Here is a 12,411-nt window from a genome sequence, read left to right on the forward strand (position 1 = left end):
AACATTGAGGAGTAATTTTTTTGGGTGTAAATAGAATAACTTTTGAACCCTTAATTTTTTTTGGGAGAATAGTTGATAGAGAGGTTATCCTTTTTGTAAATGATGTTAACTGGGTAGGATATGTTTGTAATCTGAATGACAAGGAAACATTAGGGTGGTGGTTTAATCTTAATGTTAACTTGTCATTTGAATACAAGTTACGTTATTCTGTCATAAACATACTGGTTTTTGGTAAATCTTATCACTTCAGTAGTCAATTACATTATACATGTAGTAAAGTCTGAATGTTAATAAAACATATTATGATGTTCTTCAGGTGTACTTGTATGCTATTTTGTCAACACATTTTTACCATTTGCTTAATTCCTCTAAGGGAGATGGTGGAAGTTGCCAATGGGCATGACCGGAGTGGTTAATTTGATTACAAATGCTGTTATTCACATTACAAATGTTGTTATTATCATTATCGGGGTAGTAAAATTGGCTGAAAATATATGTTATTTGGGTTTGAAAGAAATGATTAACAAATGGCAAAAAAGATAGTAATCTTATTGCAAAAGTTATAATCACGTTCCAATATTATCATGTCATTATTATGTACAAATTGGCTTATTAATGTTATTTTCATATAATTGGCTCCAGTTATGTTACATATTTAAATTCATTTCACATTAACCAGTTGCAAATGACAATAGCGAAATTATAACTCTCATTACGAAAGTTGTAATTCACATTACAAATTTTGTCATTATCATTATCAGGAGTGTGAAATTAGCTCCAAATATATATTACTTGGGTTTGAAATAAACGAGTTGCAAATGGCAATAGCGAGATGATAACTCTCATTACAAAAATTGTAATTCATATTACAAATGTTGTCATTATCATTATCGAGTAGTAGTGAAATTGGCTCCAAATACATGTTACTTTGGTTTAAAATAAATGAGTTGCCAATGGCAATACGGAAGTGGTCACTTTCATTACGAATGTTGTTAATCCCATTACGTGTGTAGTGAAATTTGGGTCCAAATAGATGTAATTTGGGGTACAAATAATTGAGTTGCAAATGCCATGACAGAAATTACAACTTTCATTATGCATGCTGTAATTATCATTACTTGTTTAGTGAAATTATTCCAAAAAAGATTTAAATTAAGCCAACAAATATCATAACTTACAACCTACAACCATAACTCAAGTATTTTGACAATATCTGAACACTACTTTCACAAATACTATATGTTTAATTTACGTAATCTTTACTACTATCACAAATGCTGTCTTTTGGTCAGTGTAGTGGCTTCATTTGATAAAAATAAGCCACTCACTACCCTGATAATGATAATAACAACATTTGTAATGTGAATAATAGCATTTGTAATCAAATTAACCACTCCGGTCATGCCCATTGGCAACTTCCACCATTTCCCTTGGAGGAATTAAGCAAATGGTAAAAATGTGTTGACAAATAGCATACAAGTACACCTGAAGAACATCATAATATGTTTATATTAACATTCAGACTTTACTACATGTATAATATAATTGACTACTGAAGTGATAAGATTTACCAAAAACCAGTACGTTTATGACAGAAGTTACGTAACTTGTATTCAAATGACAAGTTAACATTAAGATTAAACCACCACCCCATGTTTCCTTGTCATTCAGATTACAAAAATATCCTATCCAGTTAACATCATTTACAAAAAGGATAACCTCTCTATCAACTATTCTCCCAAAAAATTAAGGGTTCAAAAGTTATTCTATTTACACCAAAAAAATTACTCCTCAATGTTAGACCCAATGTCAGATGTCATCAAAGCCTGCTAACCTGCAACAAAGAAGCATAAATCAATATTTTAGTTCCCCCAATAATCAATTTCATTTATCTTTCGAAACACCCAAAAAATACACACACCCACTTACTCCAGCGACAACTTAAATATAGGAATTTACAATTTCACTAATGAATTTAACAACACTGACCACCTCATGCTTACTGTTTGTCACCATTTTTCCATTCCCGACGCGTCACTCTCTTGCCCTGGTCAAATTCTTCATCCAAACCCTCTACACTCACAGACCCATCCCATTCGAGCATGCAGCAACAAAGCGAGTCAAGAAATCGGGTGATACCAGCGTTTTAACGGAAAAATTGCTTACCTTTTCCCTCTTTCCAGATTTCGACCCTTGCTCTAGCTTTGTCTTCTCAGCCTCTCTCTCTTCTGGTATAGTATTGTTTTCTTCCAGTTCATATCTTCAGAGAGGTTCAGGGCATTTTAGTCTTTCTACCGAATTGACAAAATTCCAGATTGATACCCCATGCCTATTTGGTCATTTCAGTTATTTGCATACCCATTTTGTCATTTTAAATTTCAACAGTCATTTTTCTGTCATTTTCCCTATAATTTACGTTTGGATTATAGCTTTTATAAATAAGTTAGTTTGTAAAAACAGTTGTTTGGATTATGATTGAATGAGAAGTTTAGTGTGTAAAATTATCAAATTTGGTATGACTTTTATTAAATAATAAGTTTGTGTGTATGAAATTCCCAGAATACCAATGCTTAGTGTATATAAAAATTTATCAAGTCATGGTCTCACCAATTAAATTTCCAATGGGAACTTTTCCTTAATTTTTCTTCAATTTTATTATTTAATTTTTTTCTTTGAATATCCTTATAAACATCAATTATTGAATCTTTTGAAGTAATTTTATTTTTTTCATCAAATCAAGATAGGATCCACTTCGAGACCTTTCTCCTTCTTCGATCATGATATCCCCCCCCCCCCCCCCAACATTGAATAAGCCAAAAGCAACTCCATATTGGCTTATGCTTTTAAGCCCCTTTGCTTCAAAAGCCAAATTGATCAAAAGTGATGCAAAACATATGTAAAAGTACCAAACATGCTTCTACCCCCAAAAGCTACTTAAAAGCCCTCCAATCATGTATATCTGCTTGACAAAACCGTAATAAACTCATTACCAAAAAAAAAAAACCGTTATAAACTGATCGCTACAAATTGACCAATATAAATATGATGCCCAGTTGGCGCCATGTGGCACTAATTGCTCCAAAAACCACTACTAAAGATGACACAAACTCCTTCCTAGTCAAAAAAACTGCAAATTTGTAGTGATTTGACTTAAAACACTACAAATTATGCACTTCGTAGCAGTTTTTAGAACCCCTACAAAGTAACAACTGTAAAGACAGTTTTTTGGGGCAGTGGCAAGCAATGTGCCAAGTATCTTACTGTCATTACAGATATCAAATCATTTCTTTAGAAATTCTGCACGCACAACTACACATTGCCAAATCTAAGAAAGGCTAATATATATATACAGAGAGAGAGATTACAAATTGAAGTAATAAGCAAAATATACACTGGGTACAAGAACATTAAAATAGCCTCTATTTTACTAGTAAAGCACATGCTCGCTTGGTTTGAATAGACATCTTAAATAAAATGTTGAGTAAATGATATCCAAAAAAGTTTAAATTGTGAAAGTAAAAATATGACTACTGGTAAAAAAGAAAGAGCTGAAATGAAGATAGGAACCCACTTTAAGCCACGGTCATATGTCACAAAGAAAGCACTACTAAATGCTATCATCATGCTTGTTATGGAGATGAAGAGTGTTATCAATCCGAATATTAGCTTTGAGGGTAAAGAATGATGAAAGTCATATTCTGCATAACGTGATATGAGAATGGATAAGAAGATTAGTATGGAAGCCGAAGAGGAGATCATTGCAATGGCATCTGATATTGCAAATATCGTAAATGATCGTTTTCCCAAATAATTTGGAACTCCTGTATCATCCTTAATACCACCTGGTGTGCTAAATGCCGCAGTAAACACACCGGTAGCAATAAGAGTTGAAACAAGCATACATGACTTAGCTGTTCCTTTCATCCAAGATTCAGCATCTTTACGTAATGCAGCATGCTCCTCAGTGAATAACTCACAAGGGGTTTTATCCTTTGAGTTTTTCTTCTTCATATATGAGGGCAACACTATCTTCCTCACCTCCTGCCATATCAAGGGATTGTTCATAAATTAATTCATGTAAATATTCTAGTTTTTGGGATCATCTAAATCATTTCATATTTACCAATAAAAAGTACCTCAAACCATAATAGTTCAAACTTCATTGGAAAGCTGCTCCAGAGACCAATTCAAGTCGATTAGCTGGTGCTAACATTGCAGCCAAATGTAATATAGTGTTTCCACTATTTTTGTCTTTATATGACAACATGATATCCTTTCTTCCGCTTATATCATGGATGAGATTGAAGATTTTAGGATGACGATATAAAACAGCAATATGAATTATAGTTTGTCTTTTGTCATCTAACTGCCACATTAAATCAGGGTAAGACTTTATAAGTGTAGCTAAAAAGTCAAGTTTCCAACTTTTGCTGCATCAAATAGTAGTCTTGATGGTTCATTTATGAGTTTCTTCATATTTTCCTTTGAATCTACACCGTTGAGAATTTCTTCCCATAGGAGATGAACAAGGTCAAGGGCAACACCATTCTTCGTACCTAGGGTATATAATTTGATAAATTGAATATGCCCAGTTAGAAGTTAGGCAATATACTAGATGCATATTGATAAATATTTGTTGGGAGGGGGGAGTAGAATATTAATAGATCACTTGTTAAGAACAGTTTTTTAGTCTTCCAAACAGGCAGTTACAATGCTAATCAATTTACCTGAACTTGTGAGTTGAATTTGATGTTCTGGCCTATAACTTCCTAAATCTGCTGTCTGAGCCATGATATGTAAACCTGTCATGCCATCTTCATCCGTTGCAAATGCTAGTTTTCCTTTTTCTTTCAACATGTGCAATGCCAAATCTATGAAACAGTTATCAACAGAAACGCAAATTCTAAAATTAAAAGCTGTCAGACAGTTTAATAAACATAGAGCTACATATCAAGCTCAAATAATTCACAAAGGATGTTATTTTTTTAATTTTGTTTGTACTAAATACTTATTCGTGCCCTACTTCTACTTCACTTATAATAATTAAGTGTATTTGTGCTTCGTACGCAATATATACTTACCATAAATACCAGAGTCAATGCAAGTGAGGAATAACTTCTTCCATTCTACTTCTTCAAAATTTTCATCAACAGTGAAAGGATATAGATACTTTGTCAAATCAGCTCTTCCTTGTAATGCAGCAAAAAGAATAGGAGTGAAACCTGTTCGACTTCTTATTTTGGTAAGAAGCAATTTTTCCTAACATTAACTGAACAATCTCCAAGTTTCCTGCAATAGTAGCCAAGCTGAAGGCAGTGTTTCCGTTTGAGTCTTGTAAATCCAAGTGTATTTTGTTCTCTTCCATCATGTTCACAAGCTCCTCCACAAAGTGAAAATGACCTGCTCCTACTGCTACATGAAGTATTGTTGACCATCCTTGTGCTATGGCAGCACTCAGAAGCGTTCTATTTTGACCTAATATGAGCTTAGCTTCTTCCCAATTGCCTTCAGATGCATACTTGTGAAGAGGCACACATAATTTCAAGTACATCATTCTGGCCTCAGCTGAAACGAAAGTGATTTCATTGTGAAATTCTCATATTAATTTGTGGGGATGTGACTTATTTATGGGAACGATCATCTTTTATAGAGAGCCAAAATTTACGCATAAGGAGGCTAAGATAAAATTGGTCGTGTGTGTAGTAGGTAAAGGTTGATCTAATGCTCTGAAGTATTTTTTAGGTGTGTTCAACACTCTAAAGCATTTATTTAATGGTTCATTAATGACCTTGAAATATTTTCCAAGTTTATCCTGAATTTTGAAGTATTTTGTAGTTCATTTTACACAATGTCATATTTTTTCAAGTGTGTCTATTACCATGAATACTCTAAACCCATAAATTAGGGTATTTAACGCAACTAAAAACATATTATAAAGTGATGGATAAATCACAAAAATTTTAAGAAGACACGCCTAAACAAATATTGCAGGTGTTGTATCAACTACTAATTAAATAACTTAGGGTAAAAAAAATTTGAAAAATTAGGGAGTCATCTCCCCTGCCAATCCCCCTTCTTCAGTCAGTATTTCATTAGATATTCATCCCCAAAATTTGCAATGAAAATACACTACTAAGTAGACAAAACGTTGCTGAAATACTACCAAACAAGAAGGTTAAAATATATGTGAAAATATAATAATGAAAAAGAAATTAAGATTGTAAAGATGAGATATGTATGTTTTTATATCATTTTGTTGCCTTGTGTACGAATAGATAAACGTAAAATGGAACATAATTTAAACTTTATCTTATAGTATCAAAGGATAGATATTTGGTTATGCATATTAAATTGATTTTTTTTTATGTTATAGGAAAATCGTGAGGAACCTTAAAAATAACTGAACGCATTAGTGTTTTATATGACATTAGAGAAAATGGAGGGAGTAGTTAATTACGCGTATCCTGTAAAAGGTCAAGGGAAGGTCTCTTGAACACGGCTGATTCCACCCTTCGTAATAGGGAGTTACTGGGTACTTCAGGAGGATTCACTATATCACCATTTGATGCATTCATTATCTGCAAAATTATACACATTAATTAACACTTCATTATATTCGGTATCATCATGATGATTTTTCTATCAATCTTATTTTTGGTTAAAATGCATTCAGTAAGTATTTTTTACGTGCATTTTTAAAATGTTTTACAGTGCATCCAGTACCTCCAAGTATTTTGTTAGATACATTCAGCGTCCTAAATAGAGGTGGGAATTAGGACCGGCGCTCGGTCCTATAGAGCCGGCCCTGTAGGCTGGTGGGCTTAGAAGAGCCGGCTTTACAAGGTTGAAATTTAAAAAATATCCCAATTTGTTAGGCCTGATTCTTAAGCTAACAGGCTTAGGGCCGGTTGGTGGGGCCCATATAAAAAAATACTATTTTTTATAATTCTCATATTTTTTATCAAAAAATAAAAATAAACTAATGAAATTATTAATAAAGACATAAATATGAATAAAATTAAATCACAAATACAAAATATCATTATATATAAATATCCATCAACATCTAAAAACATTTAAAACATTTGTTAACAAGATAACAACATCCAAAAGTTTCATCTACAATGCAAATGTGCAATAAACAAACACTATTATAATCTTTTAAAACTTCATCATCATTATAATTAATTACTCTTCTTCATAAGTATGCTTTTCTTTCTTAACAAAAATATCAAGTTTTTCTTTTTATAGGAATTTTACTTTTAAATTTTGCAATCTAGCTATTGTTTTACTTTAATTTGAGAAACATTGTTATTGAAACTCATAAATTTCTAATTCAAATTATAGAATTACAAGTTATATAAGTATACAAATACCCTCTTATCAAATATATATAGTTTAAAATATCAACTCATATAATATAAATCAAATCATTATTAAGGTCCAAATTAACCCATTTTTTAAAATTTAATTGGACAAATTATTGTCTAAAACTACATAAATCAAACCATTATGTGAAATTTAATTTTAAAATGATAATAATAACTAAATATTTGAAATATCATTAACAATGTAAAAAAATTAATAATATTAGAATTACACCAATTTTTTTTAAAAAAAAAATTATAAAAAGGCCTAAACGGGTTGGCCTGTTTAAGCCCTCAGCCTTACAAGGCTAGACTTGTAGGGCTTGTTTCCCATTTGAGGGGAAAATTTTTAAGCCCGATCCTCATAATTTTTAGGCATAAACGGGCTCAGCCCGTTTTTTCGGCTCTAGTCCTAAATTATATTTTAATATATCTAACATCCTAAAATATTTTTAGGTGTATCCCGTATTCTAAATTATTTTTTGGTATATCTAGCACTCTAAAATCCTAAGTGTAAAATTGCGCCAAAAAATCTTTAGGGTGCTGAACTGCTGGATGCACACAAAATAAATTAATATACTGGATGCCCCTAAAAATTATTTTAGGATGGTTGATGCAAGTTCACTCTTTTTATGGGGAAAAAAAAACATGTAGATACTTCCATAATGCGTACCGATACAAACATATACGCGCGCGCGCGCACTCCCTCACATTCCAAATGTCTCCATTCGATAGTTTTTGTTTTGTTAGGACTCATTCCACCTAATCTCCTTTATTAAATTTTGGTTTAATATAATTTTTGATTCCTCAAGTTTGTCCTCATTTTGGTTTTAGTTCCTCAAGTTTTAAACCATAAGTTTTAGTCCTTCAAGGGACAAAATAGTCAAGATTTTTATGGAATTACAATGACCAATGTTTTAAATAAAAAGAAACTTGAGGGATAAAAGCTAATGGTAAAAATTTGAGAGACGCAAACCAAAATGAGAGCAAACTTGAATGACCAAAAATTGTATTAACTCTTAAATTTTCATTCCCATAATATCCTTATTTATTGGTTTTTATCTTTACACATTAAATTTTAATCATAACATTATTTTTTGAAAAAATTATTAAAATTAACTAACTCTCTACGTATTAATTACAATTAAAAAATCAACTTACCTACCTTTCCTTTTGAAATCTGTGGAGTAGTTAAAAGCCATTATATTTAGGGCTAAAATGGGGTAGATTTTTTGGCTGAGTTTGTGTCAATGCAAAAAATGTCTTTGGAAGAAATACTCCAATTGGACTAAAAAATACTCAAATTTGATGTTGTCAAATTGCTATATTAAAAAATCTATATAATTAGACAAAAATGAATTGAATCCTTTGTAATTTCAATAATAATCCTCCATACCTGTAAAAAGTTATGGGAAGGTCTTCTAAATTCAGCTGATCTGACCCTCCGTAATTGGGGGCGACTAGATCCTTGAGGAGGATTTCTTGGATCTTGATTTGATGCATCCATTTATCTGCAAAGTCATACACATTAATTAATAGTTCACTATATATACTCAATATCAGCATGTGAATTTCCTTTCAAATTTTTTTTATTAAAATAAGCACTTATTCCTCCTGATGACAAGTGTGATAATAAGATATACAGATATACTTAAATAATAAAAATAACATTTCTTGAAAAATTCCTCCCAACAAAAATTATTGCCCAAAGATATCTAAGAACTTAGGACTTAAAGGGAGTAGAACTCGTCTTCAATTATGTGCAATATAACCTTAGATATGCAAAAATGTTTTCTGTTTCGCATAAAATTATATAGAGGTTATACATAGCTAAAATAGAGTTGTGCCCACTGAAGATAGATTGCACCGATCCTTAAACAAATTTTTGAAGTCAAAGTAACTCTGCGTATTAATTATTACCAAAAAAATCAATAATTATAATCTACTTGTTTTTTTTTTAAATTTGTGAATTAATTAAAAGGATCTTATATTTAGAACTAGGAAGTAGATTTTTCGGTCAACTATACATATGAATGATAATAATTAAATTGTTAATTATGACAAACTATGAGTGTTGACGATTTTTGACCTACAGTTAATGAAATCAAAGGGGTATCGGTGTTCGGGAAAATCAAGCAAGTTCAAGAAAGCAGCTCTGCACTCTAATGACTTCACATACCAATGATTAGATGATGTTGAAAAGCCTTTCTTTCAAAGTTTCCATTTTCAAAAATTTGCAAAGTAATTTGGTGAAACTGTACTCACTTAATCATAATTTCGTGAAGATTAAACCGTGAAAAGAACATTTATTTTTATACAGGTTTATTACTTCAGTCTTAAGATCTGTGTGATATATTTGACAAAAATGAATTAAGTCCTCTGTATAATTTCAATTATAATCCTCCATACCTGGAATTTCGACTGCAACAGGAAATTTTCCTCTCGTAGCACTTGCCTAAAACCAGTTTCCAGAATCGGAGAGTTAGTTTTCTGGGAAATGATAATATAAAAATTACAATTCTTGAGGTATGCATAGAAAATGAGATTTAAAAGATCTGAGTCATATTTGAAAGTGACTCTCCGACATCTTTGATGAAATCATAAAGGTAGGCCAGGAGGAAGAAAGTTAAAGTAGAATGAAACGAAGTCGAAAACATACAAGTGAGATTTATTCAAGGAAATGCTTTTGCAAACAGATGAGCAATACGGCTACCGTTCACTGTTGAAGAAGATGAAGAATCTGTAGATGAACAGAGAAAGAAGACCCTTATTTTACCTTATGGGATGCCTTTATATGTTCTTTGCTTTTAGAGTGATATTGCTTAGTCCTTCGGTGGTGCGATGTGAGAGAATATATATATATATAGAGATGAGAGAGAACCTACGGGAGTGGTTCTTCTTAGTCAATCTAAGCATTAAGTCAATTCCAGTAGTTAAATAAATAGCACACGGAGACCAAAAACAGTGGTTTCCCTCTTCTCCATATGGATGAGCCCCATGCACTTAGCTTTTTATTTTTTTCAAAAAAGCAATGATATGAACTAACTAATCATTGTTGTCGTTGTTAAGTTTGATAATATCTTATGAGTAAAGATAAGTTGTAAATATATAAGTAACCATGCATATTTTAACCTAATTGAATAAGCTAAATTGCAATTTGTAAGCGTCTTCGATCTATCCCACTCATATTACTCTGTATATTTTATATTGATTATCATATAGGAGAACTTAAATTGCATTGAGATTTTAAGGTGATGAGATGCGATGAGATTGGGCGGTGAGTTTTAAATATCTCCTGTGGTTCCATACTTAGTCATGCAAGGGATAATGAGTTAGATTAGGAGTTTTATTTTAAGTCTTTCACAATAATTTACAATCAAGTGCATCTGACCTCTGGTTATATAAATAAAAATAGTATATCTTAGTGTAGAGAGAGGGACTTACAATTGCCCTAATTCTTTGTGAATTTTTTTTTTGTTCATTCATTATTGCATTATGTTTCTTAAGATGCATTTAGGGGAAAAGCACTATGGTTGAAGGGATTGGTGCCTTGTTTGAAATTCAATTGATTTTATATTTCCCTTTATTCTTATTTATTTTCACAACAGACAGAGAAATTGGGCACCAAAACTTTGACCTCAGCCTGCCGCCTTTTAGAGGAGTGGAGACCTTACCACCCATTCTAGAGATAGAAGAAGAGAGTCTAAATTATATGGTTAAATGGCAATTTTACCCTTAAATTATGAGAACTTCGTCATGCTACGCTTTGGGATTCTCAATCAACAATTTAACCAACCGATGCAATATTGTGTGACTTCAGGTCATGTTCACTTTCAAAAACCTTTAGTGATGTCCTAAGATAACTAAACATCATAACTACAATAAAACGAGGTTTTGGCTTAGAAAAGTAATTTAAGCTATAACTAAATGAATGCAATAAAATTAAAGCCAGGTTACAACATTTTTGGTATTTTTATATAAAATAGAAATGAATAATAGGAAATCTCCTGAAAATGAATTTGATGGCAATCATGTTTTACTCAAGATAATGGAAGTTTTGTAAAATCATTAGGCTTTCTTGAATACAACCTCAATGACTCATTGAGTCCATTATTTAAATCAATGAACTTTATTAATGAAACATTATTAAGCTCTTGTAATGTGCAATTTGAGAATGATTAATGCAATTGGTTTAATGCAATCTAAATCAACTCAATACCCAAACATAAGTATTCAAGATAAGAGAGAATCAAAAGAGCCATAATGAAACATATATATATGACCACATATATTAAAGCACAAAACTAAAGGCTGAGCCTAAACACCTTTTTGAAGCTTGGAAACTCATGCCTCTCACCATCATCATCATAACTTCACGTAGCCTCTAGAATAGCACGCAATGGCATGAAATCTTCAGCCATAGAAGCTGGAAATGGAAGAAAATGGATGGGAATGGAAAAAGGAACGTAGAAATGGAGGTAGAGGAAGAGAGAAATGGAGAGAAAAGGGATGGAGTGAATGGAGGTAAAGGAAGTGTGTTAGGGTTTGAATCAGTCTTCCTCTTCTATGGTTGGAGTCAGGTCTAGGTGCAGAAGTGGGCAAAAGGTTCCAATTTGACATAGTCCAAAGCCCAAAATGCTGTTTTGTAGGCACAATGGGTTCGCTGTGGTGAACTACACAAAGAGCCACTTCTTGGTCTTTTATTTTGCGTAATCCCTTGGTTTGACTCCTTGGCTCCTTTTCTCTCATGTCCTACAATGAAAATCAATGTTTCTTAGCATCAATTATCCTATAAATCAATTGAATATAATTAATTACCAATTATGATAGCTTAGCCCTAAATTAAGCTTAATTCAATACAATCACTCTTAATCCAAATTATACAGAAATACATGTAAAAGAGCCCATACAACTTAAATGAACACTTAAAATGGTGAGAAATAACATAGAAGAATAGGGTTCAATTAAGCACTTTGATCTAATTTGAATTATTGATTATTATAGCAATGCTGCCCCTTGGGCTTCAAAATTGTTGCAATCTCAC

At 32.0% G+C, this 12,411-nt stretch overlaps 1 protein-coding gene across 1 annotated transcript; it reads right to left on the bottom strand.

Annotated features, from left to right (window-relative positions):
• Positions 1–2,166: 2,166 nt before the first annotated feature.
• On the bottom strand, positions 2,167–9,869 carry LOC114762078 (uncharacterized; the record flags this gene model as incomplete). Its single annotated transcript, XM_028951538.1, has 9 exons — positions 9,777–9,869; positions 8,764–8,878; positions 6,458–6,578; positions 5,265–5,565; positions 5,082–5,230; positions 4,728–4,871; positions 4,426–4,556; positions 3,572–4,041; positions 2,167–2,260 (listed from the first exon to the last, which is right to left on the bottom strand). Coding segments are annotated over exons 2-9 (1,521 nt in total), but the record flags the coding sequence as incomplete, so codon positions are not given.
• Between the last annotated feature and the right edge of the window lie 2,542 nt (positions 9,870–12,411).

This window comes from Neltuma alba, unplaced genomic scaffold, assembly GCF_004799145.2.
Source record: "Neltuma alba isolate B1F8T4 unplaced genomic scaffold, ASM479914v2 tig00011184_pilon, whole genome shotgun sequence".
Taxonomy (NCBI): Eukaryota; Viridiplantae; Streptophyta; class Magnoliopsida; order Fabales; family Fabaceae; genus Neltuma; species Neltuma alba.